Genomic DNA, 19439 nt, shown 5'->3' with positions numbered 1-19439 from the left:
GGGCACGGCAGGTTCAAGGGGACGGCTGATGAATTATAGATTTGCCTTTGGAAGTGCTTACTCACTGGCCTTTTAAGGGGGGGGGGATGCATGTTTCAATGCCAGTGCGCAGGTCGCTACAATTTTCATCACATCTTTACTTGTATGTCAGTTATGCTTTTCTTGTAAAACTAAACACTGTCAGACTGAGAAAAATGTAAGTGCACTGATGCCAATTTCTGTAGCAGGAGATGCCAAGGCAAGGTTCTCGCTCTGACCTTCACATGAACATGGGAAAAGAAGATTTTTGAAGTGCTGATAAAAGCAAGATAAAAGTCATGTTTAAATGCTTTCAATGTGCTAAGTTGGTTGAATAGATGGGTTTAAGCCTGTAACATTCGATTTTTTTAAAAACAGAAAGAAAGGAGTGTGTTTGTATTTTAGCGTGTTTATGAGGGCCACGCAGAATCTATGACCCTAACTGAGGTTTTGAGACTCGTTATCAGCAGCTGGCTCTTGTTGAAGCACAAGGAACTTACCGGAGGCCCTGGAAGCCCTGGTCTGCCTGGGGGTCCTTCATTTCCCTGCAAAACACAAACCAGAGGAATTCTTAAACACGTCTGTGAAAATGCAAATCTTTACTAAGCACCGTCCCATGCTAATGTAATCCGACGATATGGAACCTCATTTGCAATCGCTGACAAAAAAAATCAAAGATTCAAGAGATCTTGTTTCCTAGACTTTGATGTATACAGCAACAATAAAAAGCTTGAAATTATTTATTACTGTTACATTATTTGTTAAATTATTATCTTTAATATGGTTAGGAAACAAAACCTTTATCATAGGAGCTAGAGCCATTTAGTTTTTAATTTTGCCTTGTATCTATTTTTTAGATTTCAGAAGAAACCACTTTTTAAGGGAAAACATGTTATTTATACTCATAATCAGTTACATTAATTTATTACAGGCTTTGCACTACAGTACCCAACTACAAATATCTGAATACTTGAGTTTTAAGTAAGTCATAGCGTGAACATTCATCCACTGTATACTGTGTATAAAAACCCAGGAATATATACACACTAGCTGCATTATATATATATATACAGTATATAAATTCTTAATTGGTAAAACACCTTACTTTTTCTCCTTTTCCTCCTGGTTGGCCCATGGGACCAGGTCTACCCATAAGCCCCTGCAAACAGAACCGCATCCTTGCAATGAAATCAGATCTGAGCACAAACTTCAGATAAAAACTTCACACATGTTGCGATAAAATAGACCTGTTACCATGAAAAACTACTTTGTGTTATGAGTTTCTGTACAAGATCAGGCCACGTAAAGGACAGGTTTCTTACCGCGGCCCCTGTACGACCAGTCACACCAGGAAGTCCTGGTACTCCTGTAGATCCCTGGAGGAGACAAAGTGGATTACAGTTTTTTTAAGTAATTTATCTTGAAAAAGAATATTTACACATTTTACAGCAACACTGGACTTCCAGTAAACCCTCTTGGCTCTACTCAGAAGTAGGATGTTGAAAAGATAAAATGTTACATTACTTCAATGTGAACACCGAGCAGCCCGAATCTCACGCCCGGCTAAATAACTGGCTGCTCATTACACATTAAACAGATACTCTCTACCTAAGGAGTAAGGTACTGTGTAATGTGTTGGTCTGCCTGTGCTCTTGTTGCCTGGAAAAGTTTTCCAGGAATCCATTAGCAACAGCAATCACAGATGAAAAATTACACCACATAGAGCTCACAAACTACAGTGTAGAGGGTGAATCAGAAGACTTTTCTATCCTTTGAATGTGCAGAAGCGGCGAAACATTCAATTGTCTATGGTGGGGCGTTTTTTTTACGTGTACAGCATCTGTTTTCATTTGTTTGGATAAGGCATTTCTGTACTGTTGTATTGCATTTTAGGAATGGCATTGCATGTGTTTTCCTCAATGATTTATTTCATCACTAAAAGGAAAAAAAATAAACTTAAACTGAGCTATAAAACATGCTTTTATTGAGCCTGTACAATCTAGTAACAAGGTGCTTGTTAATGAAAATCTCCTGTCATTTCAGTTCAGTGCTGAAAGTTGACCTATGAAATGGTTCTCAGCTCCTCTAAAGAGTGCCTTGTTTTTTAATTAGCACACACACACACACACATGCAGGGCACGCTACGTTCTTTATAAAGTAGCTAGTCAAAATGCAAAAGCTAGGGCATAGTGCACATGCAGTACTGTGGATAGCTTTTGATAGCGTCTTTTGAAAAAAGACTTACAGAGTAGACAGACTTAAAGATGAGGCAGACATTACAATATATTTACATTCTTTTGAAAAACCCACCTCTCAATGTCACAGTGACTTCCAGATGGTTAGGTAACTACTGGATTAATTTGTTTAGATTAAACTTTTTTCACTCACCTCATCGCCTTTATCTCCTGCAGGGCCTGGGAACCCTCTCTCTCCCTTTACTCCCTGCAGGAAGGCAGAACCGGTGAGGGAGGGAAGTGAGTGTTTTTCACCAAACATGAAAAGGCCTAAAACTAAAGGCTGATGGGTGTAAACTTCAAAATGTCTCTCCTCCTCTTACAGCACAAGACTTGAAATTGCCTAGCCTGTTTCACTGTGGTATAACACAGTATCCATAGCAACAACTTCTGCAGTGAGCACATAAGAGTGTACAGAATAATATGAGTTGTAGAACAGATGGTTAGGCTTCCAGAGATAATCCAAAAGGCAATTTCTGAAAAGCGTTTGTCAATGTAAATTACTATATACTAGATTAAACACACATTTCAATAAACAATATCACAGAATCAGGCTATTAGTTTTACAGGTTCTTTGTTCCTACTGAGAAACTGCATAATTAATTTAGATCTACAAAAAACAAATACATTAAGAATGTATTTTACAGTATTTAACATATTTATGCCTGATATTTCCTTGTCTACCTTTGGGCCTTCTTTCCCAGGGTTACCCGTAGGACCTCTTACACCTGGATCTCCCTGTTTAGGATAGAAATACACAATGAAGCACACATGCATTCAAAGTATTAAATAGGCAAACCCAATAGGACATGTAACATGTGTCATGTAATGAAAAGTATCATAGTCGGATAAACATGTTTACACTGTTTGTTCCAAATTGCCTGCCAAGCTGATGCTGTTACTTGTACCTTTTCTCCCACCATGCCTTCTACTCCTTGCGCTCCAGGGGACCCCTTCTCTCCTTTCTGCCCAGGCAGCCCTGGGACTCTCGTCTGGCACACACTGCAGGCATTCTGCCAGCGCAGGCAAGGCAGGAAGCAAAAGTGGTGGCACAGATAAGATTTCATCAAGTTGAGCTGGAGCACTGCATTTTCGCCCTTTATTATGTCACATCCCCTGGGTGGAGGACAAGACCCCAACTGACACAAAGTGCTCTCTAAATGTCTACATAGCAGAAATAATGTGAACCCACCATGAGTGTCTCTCATCCAGGTGAGTGGTGAACTTTGTCAAACTCATTGACTGTGACATTTAGTTGAGAATCTTAAATATCATTGTCCCTGATCCAGGCTTGATATAGGCACTGCACCTTTCAGGAAAGGTGGGAGCTCTAAGTTGGAGGGAGACACTAGACGCAGGTACACTGCACCATTAAACAGCAGAATTAAATTAGAAACTGAGCCTGGAATACACAATGGAAAATAATCTCTACATACTTGTCATGAAAATAAGGAGATTACAGAGAGCATGTTATTATTGACTTTATGAATGAAATGTAAAATGCCTGAGCAGAACGTGTTTAGCCTTTTTTTGTAGGTAGCAACAATTAGAGTGCCACAAAGCAACTCTGATGAAGGCTGCATAAAGTAGCTTAATCTAACAGAGCACTTAAATTGACACCAAAGGAAGGGGTGACAGAAGATTACAACACTTCTGGCATCTGGCTTCTATCAATCAATGAGAAGTCATATGAGGACATGTTATTTATTATGAGAGTTGAAGTGCATTTAGTATTAAAAATTAAAATACTTTAATTTAGCTAAGTGCTGTCCTGCTGGTAACAACATGATGTAAGGTGACTAATCTGCTTCAGGCAATAGAAAAAAGAGAACTAATCAGTAATTTGCAAAGGTTTTTGATAGAATCTAACTATTATAAAAGTAACAGCTATAAAAGAAGCACTTGATCTGTCTTTCAACTTTGTGCTCTCAAATTAGGTTTGGCCTTGTAGTGCCAGTGCAAATTCTGCATTTGAACACTGTCTAGCAAACAATGAAAAACATAGGTGCAATGACTTTAATGTATGATGAACATGTTGGAACACAGTTTCAAAGTGAGCAAATAAAGATACAAGCTGCGAGCCTGGTGGTTTAAGGGACTGGACTCGTAAAAATCTTTGGTAAGAGACCAAATGCTTTAACATTTGGGGGTGAAGGTTTAAGTGACAAGGGAAATCTACCTGAGGAAATTACATTAAACCATGAGCGCTGTGAGAGAAGTGGGAGCTGAAAGGAGCTGAAAGGATTTTCTTATTTGGACTTTTTTAGTTTTGCATTGGATTTGAAATACATGGAATAGTATGTTAGAAACAGTGGTGCATACCAGGTTTCATAGTAGTTGATTGAACTCACTATGAGCTAATATAATAGAGGCCATGTTGTGTTGTCATACATATACTGTATGTGTACACAAATACATATACCGCAAATATACATTACATTTACTGAGATGATTAACAACCATGGCATCACAAAAACAATAAACCTGAGCTTTTGCATAAATCTAATGATGTATGCCAGACATACTTACTTAGTGTTTTTGTCTTCTATTGGCACTGGTTAATGTTATATCTATATCTCAGACACTTAAAGATTGTAAAGCTAGTGCAATTATGGTGAACAAATTGTGTGATATAACTACATTTTCCAAAGTTGATGTTTGATCATTGCTTCCCATTAAGACTTTTTGGTTCAGTATTAAATATGATGAGTAAAGTCCTCTCTTTTTGTGTCTAGCATGCAGCATCCACAAGCAAGAGAAATAAATTCTTATTGACAGCAAACATCTACCAAAACCTTAAAGCTTTTTTTTTTAAATTATGAGTGATTACTGTGAAATAAACTAGTGTGCAATTCTGTATGAATGTGGTCAGAAGAAACTACAATATGTCTACAGAGGGTTTATCTACTTTATCTACTGATGCAGCAATATCTGTGTTGGAGTGTCTGCAGTGGTGCATTTCCTGTGCATGGTGTAATTCTATATACCGTCACCTTTACTGAAAGGATTTATTAAACATGTTGTTTTACAATATGGCTCAACTGTGCACCTGTGGTGAATGAGTAAACCTTGATTTCTTGTGAGATTATTTGAGTATGTTTTCTACAAATACTTCTCCCAGTCATCCTGATGGAGGCACTCAAGGGCTTTTACTGTCTCTCCAAACTGATAGTACCCTATAAAAAGAAAGGTCCCTTCCAAATTACTGATCATTTTTAAATTCTAACCCAGAAAAGATGTAATTCTCATTAACTATGAAGATAAAATACCTTAAGTAAAGCACCCATGTCTCCAACGATTGGCAGGGCAGTCTGTCAGAAAAAAGAGAGGGGAAAAAAATCCATGAAACATCGCCACAGTCTTAATTTCAAAGCGAACATAACTTTCTTGTTTTGGAAATATTTTGCTGTTGTTTGTTTGGGGCAATAGCATCTTGTAAATTGCTCAAAACATCAATTTATAAGACCATCTTATGTGCCTTTAAGGAATGGGATTTTACCCCAAACATTTTAACAAAATTCTATGTCAGTGTTTCATTTTCAGTTTTTATCTGCAACGCTTGAGGAAACAGTTTAATAACTTTGTTGCTAGAAGACAGAATCCTCACATTCTCAAAATATTGTTGTTCTCTGGAGTTGAGAAAAACATTTTGAATTGCAGCCTTTGTATTTTTCAAAAACATAAAGTGGACTATAAATGAGTTTCATGGGTCTTTACAACATATGAATATAAATAGGTTAAAAGGAAAAATTTACAAGACTTTGATGCAGCATCGGCAGCACTCTTATGGTGCTCACGCATCAGCTATCAGAACCATGGTAAATGTTGCTTACTTGAAGCACATAAAAAGACAAGAAAGGTGTGACAACATGTGCTAACAACAGGGTGCTGCTAGGTTGTTGTAAACGCCAACATTTTCCTGAAATTGATGTTGGTAAGTGAACAGTAGGACTAGCAGCTAATTATCCCAAAATCGGATCAGCATGCTGAATAGTGACTGTGACTTTAAGGTGAGCTCAGTGCTTCCCATTGCAGATCAGTGATGCTGAACTGCAGACAGCATAAATGAGATTTTCTCACTTACTGGTTCACCTGGGGGTCCAGCAGGGCCCGGAGGGCCTGGTCTACCAGGGGTGCCCTTTAATTGAGACAAAGAAAGGAGTTAACAATTCTCCAGGCAATGATATCAAGCAGACATGCAAGACTATAACTTTCTTTTCACACCCATCTCAGTTGGTGGGGATTTGTATCCAGGAGCTGTGATACATCGTACTTGTTCATGCTCACAGTGGGAAGCTGACATTGTTTTATGCTTCGAGCCATCTTTTATCTGCAGATGTGTGAAGGAGTGAATAAGAGTGGAAGGATACACTGATTTCACTCACCTCTCTCCCTGGAGCTCCAGGAGGACCAGATAAACCTGGGGGTCCACGAGGGCCCTGAAAAACACCCATACATTGATGATTTTAACAATCTTATACAGTTGGTGAACATCACTGCACAATGTTATTTGTATTGTAAAGACTCGCTGGCCACAACATCAATGAGCTGAAAAATCAGAGAAAATAAACTTGAACATGTTGTTTGTGTGTTGTGGAATCAGACCTCAATTCCCGGCTTTCCCGGCCGTCCCATGGGGCCCTAAGAACACATCACACATCTTGTTAACACCATCTGCCCTCTAGCACCCAGGATCCAATAAAGGAATTGTGTTAGACACCTTTTGCTCTATTGATTCTCTGTCTCCAACAATCCTGTATTTCAAAAATGAAAGCAGACTCACTCACAATCAAATCTGTGAGGTTCAAACTAGCAGTGCGGAGCATATATGATGAAGGCAGAGTGCAATACGCCAGCACCTCACGGTAATGACCAGCGTTTTCATCTGAGAGTGAATTTAATGACCACTGATCTTGATATTCAAAGAGGATCTCGCTCTTTCAATGCCTAAAGACTAAAATCTGAAAGTATCACAGTTTGAACTAAATGATGAATGTGGGAGCCACAGACCAATCAATACGACATCATACTCACAGGCGGGCCTATGACACTCTCTCCAGGTTCACCTTTTTCACCGTGATCTCCTGGCAATCCTGGGACGCCTCGCTCACCCTGACAAAAATACAAGAGAACAGTAAGTGGGGTTTGCAGTGATAGTAAATCCAGAAGTCATGGAGAGCTGCTGCACCGCATGATCATTAAGTATTCAGACTCCACTCATTTTCCCTTTATGTTTTGCCTTTAGTAGCTTTAGGGCTATGAAACGCAACAATGTTCAAGGCCCTTTTTTCCATGACAGTATATGCAGTACAGTATATAAGCCTATCTTGGCTATTTCAAAAGTACCAGTGATTCCCAAAGAGGGGTGCTTGCTCCCCAGGGAGTACTTCTGCGGTTGTTGGGGGTGGGGGGGTGGACAGACTGCAGTATATCCCAACTAATTTTAATTCAGTTTGTGTTGTAATTGAGAGAGTGTGAAAACTAATTACCAAGTGAACTGAAAGGTCTAAAGAGTTAGCTCAAAGTAGCAGATAAATGGTTGAAGTAGATGAAATATATCCTAACATTTTTAACAGTACTCTGGGTAAAACACATGGTTATCAAACAAGTCACTGATCTATCTGAAGACGTTAACATACATAGTATAGCATGGATGTAAGTCAACATATAGAAGTATAAATGGTTGTGTTGGTGACTCTTCACCACCACAGTGTTTCCTACCTTGGGTCCACGAGACCCTCTAGTTAGAGGCAACCCATCACCCTAGAAGACAACAGGAAGAGGACATCAGAATAGGGATTCACTGATCATTCATCAGCAATTCACTTTGTGGCCTGAGGTGCAGGGCAAAAAGCTGTTCTAGAGCTGGAATTTAAACAGGAATACTGAATCTGTACGCGCTACACTCTCACAGTGCAAACTGTCTGAACACAGCGCTGCATCATGAGCTCATATTCAATACTGTTTACAACATTTTAAATAGCATCTATGTACAGAGGCAGACTGATAATGCCATACCACGGAGAAAAACCTTGATTGGAATCGAGGCTACTGTAAGCATAATTTACTGTACAGTCCAGATGAGACATTGATTTCTGTTCTCAGCATGTATTAGTGTTACAAGTCCTACATTGCACAATGTAAATTAGCTGTGCAAAAGTTGGATTTGAACTACCGCAGCACTTCTACAGTTTCAGGGTGAAATGTGGCAATCCACGCAAACATAAAACAGAAGAAAGTTTGGGAAGTACAGAGCATTTTGAGACAAATAATATGATCCTTTAACTCCATTAGACATTATGCAGAGGCACTCTACTGAAACAAAACCTTTATATCAGTACTTGAGAGCACGATCCATGCAAATAATAAAAGTCAAAAGAACAAAGAGTAAACTGCTCATTATTCATTTAAAGGCAAAATCAATACTACTTGAGCAGGTTGACTCATTAAAGACGCTCAGACCATCTGTATTGAGTTCTGTTTATTACTTTTCTCCTTTTCTTTGCCTTACATAACAAAAACCATAAAATGTGGAGAATCCATTTTCCTCCAGTGCCTCCAGACAGAACTGACGTTCATAAAACACTATCAGGATCTATGCAGAAGTACACTCTCTCTAAACGACAGACATCGCTCTTTGTTTAGCTTTTGAACTATGTAACGACATAAGAGGTCATTGGCTTGCTGTAAACATGTCCCCTTGACACTTATATGCACACACATATAGCCCTCTTTTCCAATCCAGCACCAATTTCCACAGTGCTGGAGTACATTAAAGAGGTTTAAATACTGCTGCCTGAATGCAATCTTTCCCTTATTACTCTGCTCAACTGAACACAGTACCTCTTGCTTGATGAGTGGCTCTGCTGTCAAGCTTAATGTTCAGTTCAGCGTTTCCACACACAAACAAACATGATTGTTTAAAGCCGTAGAGCGATTTCCTGTGATTGAGAAGTGCAAGTAGCGTCAACCAGAAATGAGGCCTTGGCGGCACATGTGCCGTCTTTTTGGAGAAGCTATAATGAACATTTCTATATGCAAAGCCATGTCCATAAAAGAGAGTGCTTCAACAGCTATAAGCTCCAAAATGGGAAGATAGGTGATTACCCAGGCTGGGGTTATCCAATGGTGGATTACTTAATGGCATTGCATCTCCATAATGTCACGGCAGCTACGCAGCTGGAAGAGTGGAGGCTAGTTTGCTTTACCTTGTGTGCTGCTGTTCTAGTGCTGAATTTTCTTCTCGTTCTCCACTTACAGTTTCTACTTTTGTGTTTTGTGACTTAAGGGATGAAGCCAACACTGTCAGATGAAAATGACTCTCTGCACGATATAATACCCACCATATATCCACCTGCAGGTTCTCCAGGCTCACCCTTAGGACCTGGGGGTCCCTGTGGCCCCATCACTCCACCAGAGTCCCCCTACAGACAGAAAGACAGTAGGTATTCAGAATTTCCTCAATCGACAAAATGAAGGACTGGCTTTGTCATCTCATCTGCACGGACCCGTACAAACCGTGTTTTGTGTCTTCTTTCTGTTTCCTGCTCCTCAAATACATTTAGTGATGTCATCATAGGCAAACTTTCATATGAATGTTTTTAATATTCAACTAAAAGAGGAAATATTTGACTAATTCTCATTTACCCCAGTAAATGTTTCAATTAAACTTGTACTTGCACTTTTAGTGTTTTACTGTTCTTTTTTTTTTTTTTTTCATAGTGGATGGCAACGTTGGTCTGTTGGTTCACCAATTTGGACAAAACAGAAAATTTCAAAACCTATTGGATGGATGGATCATGGTCCCAAGAGGAATAATATTACTGACTGAGACCTTGGTGATATCTTGACTTTTCCTTCAGAGGCACAATGAGCTCAACGTTTCAATTTCATGCCTGTGAAGCTAATAAAATTTCCATCAGCCTCACATGTACTTGGTGTTTAGTGCTAATTAGCAAACTTCAGCATGTTAGCATTTAGCTCACAGTGCTACTGTGCCTAGGAACAACGTCACCAAGCTGCTAGTGTGTCTGTACATTTATTAAACAAACAAACAAACAAACTATAATGTGTTACTTTGTGAGCTTCAGAGGTGTGGTTAGCCAGAGCTAGGCTAGCTGTTTCCCCTACTTTAAGACTTTATGCTAAGCTAAGCTGATTGTCTACAGTGTACAGCTGTTTTCTGTTTTTTCACATTTATTCATAGATTCATTTATAAAGTCTGCCTTTCGGATCAGACTTAACATCAGTATAGCAAAGAAGACAAAGGAGTATCATAAATGTGGATGTAGGAGGTTTAAGCACTTGAGATTTATTTCTCTGCCCTGGAGTGTAGCAGAGTCACTCCATTGGGTGGGGAGACTTGAGTACGGCTTCGTTTATTTTGACAAAAGTGACAAACCCCATCAAATATGTCAACTGTGCACTTTTCCACTTTGCCGCTTTCATCACAGTATTTGGAACAAGTCCGACTGCAAGAGGAGATTTGTGTATAAATAACAGAGTAGTCTAGGGCATCAACTGCGAAAACACAAAGTTACAACATGATTGAGGATGGCAGACAGGGCGGCTAATCTGCAATGTGTCTTCACAAGTTGTCTACCATGTTCAACCTGTGATAAAACATCATAGCTTGATATTTTTCTTTGAGGTGAGAACTTGATTTGAAGTTTACCTACCTTTTCTCCTTTCAGGCCATCTCTCCCAGGCACCCCTGCTTCCCCTGACGAGCCCTGTAAATAGTGGTGAAAAGAGACACATCTATCACCAGGCCTTCATCTCTTCACACACATTTATCTCCTCCTCCTCACTGCTTCAGTGGGCTGCCGTGTTCCAACATAATTTCCCTTAGCCAGGATTTATGAAATGCCTCTTTTCCCTCCCTGCTTTTGAATAAAGACAGATGCTCATTACTGAAGCAGGTGTGGAGAACAGATTGGGCCGCTGCCTCCGTTCCTGGCATAAAGCGCTAAGATTTGCCTCTTTCCACTAATTAATTCTTAAATTTGATTACTGATCGTCTGTGTAAAAATTCTGGACTTTTCTCCTCACTTCCTCTCTGTCTCTGCCTGTTGAGGTTTATCTGTATATCTCTCTCTTTCATCCTGGCAGGCTGAGTTAGAGAGTGGAGGTGTGGCGAGGTGACAATGAGAGAAAGGAAAGCTTGACATGAAGTACTAGTGTCTAGTGCCAATATACTTACTAGCTCGCCTGGGAGTCCTGGGAGTCCAGTGGGTCCAGGCAGGCCTTGTTTCCCCTGGCAAAACACAAAGGAAAACCAATACTTTGGGCTATTTTCTTCTTGTTTGGTGACAGAATGGTCTGGGCTTTGAAAGTTATAGCCCGGCCAGCTACACTGTCGACACTGTCTACAGTATTTCAAATAGCAATATTGTTTAAGTGTCGCCCCTGCAGCCTTTTTAATAAACCTTGGTTAGTTTCATGGCAATTACTGTATACTGTGGATATCTTCATGACTGAGCAGCAGTAGGTTCGCAAGCTTATATCCTGGCTATGCTGTTATTCTAGATAAGCTGTTTATATGCATTCCCCTTCTCGACCCATTATTGTCTTTGAAAGATCCTCATATTACCATGGAAACTGAGCTTATGTCAAATGATAACAACTGAGAAAAGGAGTACACAAGCATCAGTATCCTGGCTGCTATTTTTATGTACTCCTTTTCCTGACTGGGACAAAAATCTGCATTATTCTGAACAATGCATGATATGTTCATGAACTATCTTCAAAAGAATACTCTTGAGTGAGTTTGAGTCTCTGAGTGTGTTTACAGTGATGCTTTTGCAATACATATGTAAACTAAGCGCTCCTTTGTTGTGGGATATGCAATTATACGTTTGCATTCATCTCCATATTCCACTAACAAATATCCTGTTATGTCGGTGATATTATAATTATTGCCATGGAAACAGAACTTTCACCAAAACCAGATGAAGAAACAGTGATACAGTAAATTTAATGAGATATTCGCCCTCTTGTCACACACTGACTGTGTATTAAGGTATTGTCTCACTGTTGTTTATACAGTATTCAGCAGGTTTTTAGACATCTCTGTTTGACCATCTGCAAATGGCACAGCAGCCACGAGATAAACACAGAGACTCACCTCTGGTCCTTGATCTCCCTTTAGTCCCGGCAGCCCAGTGTTTCCCTAAAAAGGGAGAGAAAGAAGAGAAAAACAAACTTTTAACTAAAGATTTTTGTCAACAGCTCACAGACACAATGGGGGGAGGGGGGGGGGGGGGTTTAATTTTTTGGCAGTGGATATCAGTGCTAAAGTTTTGGTGCAAGTGCTACAAGTTACCTTGAAGCCTTGCGGTCCTTGAGCTCCTCTCTCTCCCTGCAAAACAGTAAAGGAGATAAACAACCATAATTTCTCAAGACGTGCATAAGGAAAATAGTCAAGTAAGCCATTCCTCTTGATGACTGGAGTACAAACAAATGTCTTTGATTTTTTAATTCAGTAAATCTTTCCTTTGCAGATTCTTACTTCTCTACATGTTATTTATTTTTCTTGTTTATGTTGCTGATAGTCTTTTGATGTTCGGTCAACAGCTGCATGAGTGGCCTTTGTAATCTGTTTGCCTCAAGTAGATGCATCTGTTGTTTTGAGGTCCAAACAATCATTTTTCCAACAATTTATTCTGTGCTTCACCTCTGCAGAGCACAAAAACATTATTGAACAGCAGGTGATGTTCAATTGTTCTTTCCGAATCAAATGTCAATGCTGCTTTTGTTGATGTCACATACAAAATGGGAAGTTTTCTTCATGCTGTGGAGACAAATGCTGGATGCCATGTTTGAAAACTAATACTGAGTTTCCCAGGGTTAAATTGTCTTTAGTAAGAAATAATAATAATAGACAGAAATAGTTACCTGATCTCCCTTTTCTCCTTTTTGGGCCCTCTCCTTCATTTCATCCTTAAACACAAGAGAAAACAGACGAATTCAAAATTTGACTGAAATGTACCTTGTGTACAATTCAAAGAGGAACCACAGAAAATAAGATACCGTATATAAACATTTCAAATGTGATGATATAAACAGCTGCTTACATTTCCAGAGAGCTGTCTTAATCCGTGAGCTGTCATCACCTATAAGTAATGAAAAAGACACAGTGTTCTCTAAACACTCCAGTTATCTTGCAATTACTGCAAGCAAAAATAAAAAATAAAAAATAAACTCTTCTGAGCTGTTCTATTCTCATGAGCATTATAGGAGTAACAACTTCTACTTGATATATGTGACCCATCTGACTGTTCTTACTAATCTGCACATATGTTTGATTAGAAAATAATACATCACTTGTTATGTATAACATTTTCATATCTCTTTTATAGCTTCAGTAAAGCTCAGAAATGGGTTGACGGGGCTGCTGGGCAGAACCTTCTACAACAAAATTAAATTAAATGGAAGGGGAAAGATCAGCTTAGGTGGACTGATACCTGGAGCTACCACACATGAAGAGGAGACACATAAAATTCTAAATTCAAGCAGCAATTACTAGGATTCGAAGTGTTTCTACAGAGCTACTTGTTCCTCAAATCATTATTTGCCGAGGTTACACATCAAATCAAAGACCTCATTTAGACCTGGCATTAACATACATTATCTTGGATCAGAATATAACATGATCACTTCAGAGCAAATATAAATGTAGGTGTAAATGCACCCAGGTAAGACTGATTTTTTTCTTAATCCATAAAGTTACAGGGAACAACAAACAAAATAAATAAATTGTCTCTAAAATGCAGTTTTAAGAAGGACCACAATTACCTTCAAAACCAGTCACACGCCAGGAAGAGGTGGAACATTGCAGTGTTAACACTGCAGGCATATATTAATAGCAGGTGGCACAGGCACAATTAGATACAATCCAGGTATGAGATGCACAATAAAATGTTGGTGCAAAACTGGACAAAGGCTTTAAAAGCGGGGCCAGTGTTTAAGGCCAAATGTATTAAAACTGAGCAAAGATAGGAGGCAAATCTAATTCTATGTCTCTATAATCATCAGGTCTCATTATATCTACATGACCTGAGGTTCTTTGTGTTGGGTTCACCTCCGTACACACTTCTAACCAGCTCAGCCTTGGGTGCTTTGACGATAAAAGAAGCAAGAGATAACAGAAACAAACCTGGAACTGAAAGTCTTATCCAAGTGGGGAAAATTTTGTTGCCCCCAGAGCACTTACATTTTTTGGAAGGATATGATCCTTTCATCGATATCATTGCCATTGGTCTCGTCCCTTGTTTTTTTTTTCTCAATTTATGGGTTATTTTAGTTTTGTCCTTGTCTCCTGATGAGACTGTCCTGCTGCGACAAACCTAAACCTAACAAAATGGTTTTTGTGCCTAAACCTCACAAAACAGTGACTGTTCCATAAACATGACCATGTTTTTATTATTGTAATCATGAAGGGTCTGGGGTGCTGCCACCCGTATACTCCGCATGCTTATTATTGTAACCATGACAACGAAGGTCTAGTACTCTTGCCGCTGTAGGGGCACTATTTCAGGAGATGCTCCTATGGGTTGTTTCAGAGGGTAGAGACACACAACCTATATGTTTGTTCAGTTTGGACAACTTCCTGGTCCTGACTAATGTGTGCCTGTGAGCCCTTTGAGAGTTTTACTATGATTAAAGACTATGGAAACAAACTTGTCATGAAGCGCTTTCCCTTCAGCAACAATCGTAAAAGTAACCTTGAGTAAGATACCGAATCCCCTATTGTCCCAGTGGAGTGTCTGTGTAACTTTCAACTTTCAACCTGCAGCCACTCTCAAAAGCAGCTGCTGTCAATTGTCTTGCCTCGGATGCTGAACAGTATCTCAGTGCCATCAGTGTGTGACCAGATCTGAACTTTCTGCTAGAATCTTTCCCAAAAGCAGTGAAATACTGAATAGAGCCATTTACTACACATAACTTGGCATAACAGATTCAGTTTAATAGATGATAAAACTCTATTGTGAAGCAATGCTGGCAGCAATAAAAAAAGGACAGTCTCAGACCTGAAATGACTGTTTTGCTACTTTAAGGGTGCTGGGGGAAGTGATGGCCGAGCATGCCAGTAAGCCCACTGCCCCTCCCCATTACTAATAAACAGAGGCACAAGAAGGTTTATGGGAGGGTAATGATCTGAACCCTTGCTTCTGCTGTGTAAGGGAAATCAATGCTTAACTGCCAAAATTATCTGCCACAGGAAAGCAGAGAGCACAGACAGCGGCTGGTACTAAATATTCAAACAGCCTCATTTATCAAATGACTAATGTTTTCCTCTGCGCTGTGTGCTATAGTATACATCTCCTGTGTACTGGGCGGCCCACACCTCACTACACAACAATGAATACAACTGAGTATTTCACTTCTGATGGAACATTTCTTTATCTTCCTCCAGCTGAAATGAATTTTACAGAAAAGAGACAACAATTCAAAAATAATTGTAAAGCAAGACCTCACTGTTTTGGGCCTCCATTAAAACTGCCTACATTGATATCTATTCTTATTAAGCGAGTAGGTTTCTGGTGGTTAGACAGAAACCAGTGAAACCAGTGGAGAGAGAGTGATATTTGCTTGCTGTATAATTAACTTGTCTAATTTCCATATGAATCCCCTGCTAACAAGCAATGAGAGTGAGTAAAAGAATGAAAGCCATCAAACTCTGTTTCCAAGCTCATGTCTAAAGCCTTCAGAGGCTAAATAGGCAGCAGATCTCTTGAACAAAACCCATTAGGACAGAGTCATCCAAATGTCAAACTCCTCACATTGTGACACACAGGCTCCAACAGCATGTTATCATTTGACACTTTTTATACTTATATTTTTTTAATTTTATTAAAAAAAAAAGCTTCTCATAGTAGCAGCATGTCGTTGGAGTCATTACTGCCCCCTCGCAGATCTTAAACTGATTTGTCACAGTGTGTTTTTAACTTTAAAATGTCTAAGCAGTGAGTTCTATCGTCCCAGCACAGCCCACTCTGTGTCACCTTCAGTATACATCAGACATCCACCATGACGTCAGGGTTTGTGTTTTTATCTGCTTCTCCACTAATGCAGCACTAGTGTCTTCAGACAAAAATCCTTGTTCTATAATTTAAAGTTATGAACTGTATATAGTAGGATGTTAACAGCTTACCGATGCATAAAATTGAACATTTTTCTTAGGTTTTTGGCAAAGAACAAAACAGTGATGCTGTAATAATTTCTTTAGCGATTTCTCAATCTCATATCAATTGACAATGAACAATATTCTGTAAGGTGTAAATTGTACTCACAGGACCAGGAGGACCAGGAGGGCCAACATCACCCTGCAAATACACCACACACATAATATCAGTTACTGCACATGAGTGCCTGATAGACAGAGAGACAAACATACAGCAGAAAAAAGCTTAAAACTGCACTTTATAAACTACTTCTATAAAGCAAATCGCCACCCAAGTCATCACCTTGAACAGCTACATCAACAGGTTTTGGACCAACAATAAAGGAGGTAATAACATGACCCGACTTCAGAGAAAACACTGTCTAACTCAAGTCATGTGAAAAGAATGACATGAACAGAAAACAAAGAAGTCTTGTTGAAAAGCATAGCATGCTCCCATACTTATTGTGCTTTATTAGTGTGTGTTTATATATGCATACACTTGTACCATGTAAAACCCTTTGTAATGGCTGTACTGGGGGCTTTAGGGAACCTTAGTTCTGAATTGTAATGCATTGCATTCAGGAGCCTCCATTCTCCCATTCATAGTTTACAAGCTATAACTTTTGTGCTTTCAGTAAAACAAGACAACTAGGCACAACACCTGCGCATATACAGTGGACTAAACAACTAAAAGGTTTTCCAAGAATACATGCTGTGCCTTATCTAGCCTACAAAATCCTGTAAATTTGTGATTTTAATAACAGAAAAAGTTTATAGTGCCCATCTGATCTGGATCAAAATGCCAAAGAGATATACCAAAATCACAAGGTTTTAATTAAACAAGTTGTATAACTCATCTCCAATATGCCACGTTTTATTCTATTGCTATCTATTTAAATGTTTTTGGCTACTTTGCCATCATTAGGGTGCTATCAGTCAGGCAGGAAAGAAATAAAAAATTACATGCACACTTAGAGTTCAAGAGAACAACACAATCATGTTTTCCAGAGATTTTTAGCCATGCTAGCAGCATCGCTTTAGGGATGGCAATGTTAGTCAGTCCATCACTTTGGACACTCATTGGTTGATTGCAGTGAAACTTTGTACAGACGTTCATGGTTCCCAGAGGATGAATCCTACTGACTTTGGTCTGACATTGCCATTCACTGAAACCGTTCTGCTAGGATTCATCATCTGGGTACCATGGATGTTAGTAAAAGTGCATTATAAATGGCCACATGGTGGCACTGTCTGCAGTAAACAATGTGTTGAGACATGCCCAGATTACAGATTAAGCTGAATTTCTTTATATATATATATATATATATATATATATATATATTTTTTTTTTTTTTTTTTTTTTACAGTATTCTGTTATGTAAAAGATAAACAGAGGTAATCAAATAAAAGAGGTAAGGGTAAGACTGTAGTCTTTGTTGTGTGCCTACCACAGGGGGTTTCATCTACAAAGTGTCAGTGTTAGGTATCGGCTTTGCCTTATTCCCTTGCGTTCTTGCTGTTTTCACCTTCCTTATGTTTCATGTTTGTCCCCGGTTTGTCTTTGTCTGTGTTTGTATGTGTTTTCTGGGGGTAGCCTTCCAGACTCCTGCTCCAGCCAAACCACCTGCGCACCTGTTTCAGATCAGCTCATCTTCTCAACAAGCTCCTGCAGTATTAAAAGGCCAGCTCCTCACACTGTTTCTTCATGTTGCTTTTGACTGCAGCCTAACTATTGTTTGCCTGTGCTCCGGGTTCACCTTTGCTTGCTCGCCAGAATCTTGCCTTGTCCAGTTCCTTGTGTCTATAAACCCCAGGCTGAGATGTGGTCCCCAGCCTGCTCTGTGTTGTTCGTCCAGTCCGGCCCAGTCCTCTGCTCTGCATCCCATCCCGCTCCCCAGCGACCTCAGCCTCAGCCCTGAGCCATTCTTCCTAAATTCTTCAATAAACAGCCTTTGTTACACTGCTCAACTGTCTCTGTGTCTGAGTCCTACCGTCCAACACCAAGCTCCATTCAAAATGTACTAGTATCACTGGGACAAAAGTCTATGAACATGAACAACCACAGAAAAGATGCACACAGAGCACGCAGACACAAAGTGTCAACAGCAAGGCAATGATTTCAATCGTGCTTACAGGAGCAATGGACACAAACAATAGCAACTGTAAAAACCAAGTAATAACATCCTGCAGATTCATTTTTTGCTGCTCGATGATTTCAAAGAGCCTTGGAGGACAAACAGGCTGAGAGAAGATAACTAACTCAAAAGGTTTAGTGCCTGAAATGCTGTCTATCACACTAATTATATCCTTTGAACTTCCTTACCTACAACACCTTTTTTTTGCTCTACACACATACACACAGGGAGCACAAACAGAGGGAATCATCATGTATGACACTTGACATTGATGTGACTTACTTTTTGTCCTTTCATCCCGCCGGCCCCCTCGTCACCTGGCTGACCCTATGGGAGGAGGCCTTGGTTAATGACTGTGTAACACAATGGCACTGTAAATGTCACTGCAGGAAAATACGTACAGGGTCTCCTCTCTCTCCTTTTTCTCCTGGGACTCCAGACTCGCCCTTCTCCCCCTGTATGTGAACAGAGCAGATCATTGACAGACAGCAAAGACAGGGCACGAAGACAGAGAGCTGAAACTTAGGCAATGAGTATTCAGAAAAAAAAACATACAATACTGTGTCTTCTCAAAACCAAACGTTCGTAATAAAGCAGAAAAAAAGGAAACAATGTGAGACTTGCTTTGTGTGACTATGGTCTTATGCGAGTCTAGTAGGATAATGAAAAACTCAAGCCCCTGTTGCATTGCAGCACTTTTCCATGTTTCCATGTCAAAAATCATTCCTCTGTCTGCCAATAGATGGCACTTTATGACTGCTGGTTTGCTGCCCTTGGAATATTTTTAATAGGATCTCCTTCTGTCAGTTATGTGGAGAATACTCTAAGTAAATGTAACTGTAAAACAAATGTACTTGCACCTTGGTCAAGACAAACAGAGAATGA

General features: G+C 39.6%; 1 protein-coding gene across 4 annotated transcripts in view; it reads right to left on the bottom strand.

Moving 5' to 3' along the window:
• Nucleotides 1-19439, bottom strand: part of LOC111658998 (uncharacterized) — a 95083-nt gene that overhangs the window by 17992 nt on the left and 57652 nt on the right. For all 4 annotated transcript variants that reach the window (XM_023411781.2, XM_023411782.2, XM_023411783.2 and 1 more), the window contains 22 exons: nt 18956-19009; nt 18837-18881; nt 16547-16579; nt 13328-13366; nt 13149-13193; nt 12577-12612; nt 12379-12423; nt 11455-11508; nt 10931-10984; nt 9596-9676; nt 7974-8015; nt 7287-7364; nt 6858-6893; nt 6638-6691; nt 6337-6390; nt 5522-5563; nt 3161-3265; nt 2937-2990; nt 2407-2460; nt 1341-1394; nt 1124-1177; nt 519-563 (listed from right to left, as the gene is read on the bottom strand). In XM_023411781.2, the coding sequence (XP_023267549.1) occupies nt 519-563; nt 1124-1177; nt 1341-1394; nt 2407-2460; nt 2937-2990; nt 3161-3265; nt 5522-5563; nt 6337-6390; nt 6638-6691; nt 6858-6893; nt 7287-7364; nt 7974-8015; nt 9596-9676; nt 10931-10984; nt 11455-11508; nt 12379-12423; nt 12577-12612; nt 13149-13193; nt 13328-13366; nt 16547-16579; nt 18837-18881; nt 18956-19009 (1158 nt within the window). The remainder of the gene's footprint in view (nt 1-518; nt 564-1123; nt 1178-1340; nt 1395-2406; nt 2461-2936; nt 2991-3160; nt 3266-5521; nt 5564-6336; nt 6391-6637; nt 6692-6857; nt 6894-7286; nt 7365-7973; nt 8016-9595; nt 9677-10930; nt 10985-11454; nt 11509-12378; nt 12424-12576; nt 12613-13148; nt 13194-13327; nt 13367-16546; nt 16580-18836; nt 18882-18955; nt 19010-19439) is intronic.

The sequence above is a fragment of the Seriola lalandi genome, unplaced genomic scaffold (genome assembly GCF_002814215.2).
Source record: "Seriola lalandi dorsalis isolate HSWRI2012SDOR001 ecotype SW California unplaced genomic scaffold, Sedor1 jcf7180002054470, whole genome shotgun sequence".
NCBI lineage: Eukaryota > Metazoa > Chordata > Actinopteri > Carangiformes > Carangidae > Seriola > Seriola lalandi.
Note: the sequence above shows the minus strand (reverse complement) of the source record. Positions and strands in the feature narration are given on the sequence as shown.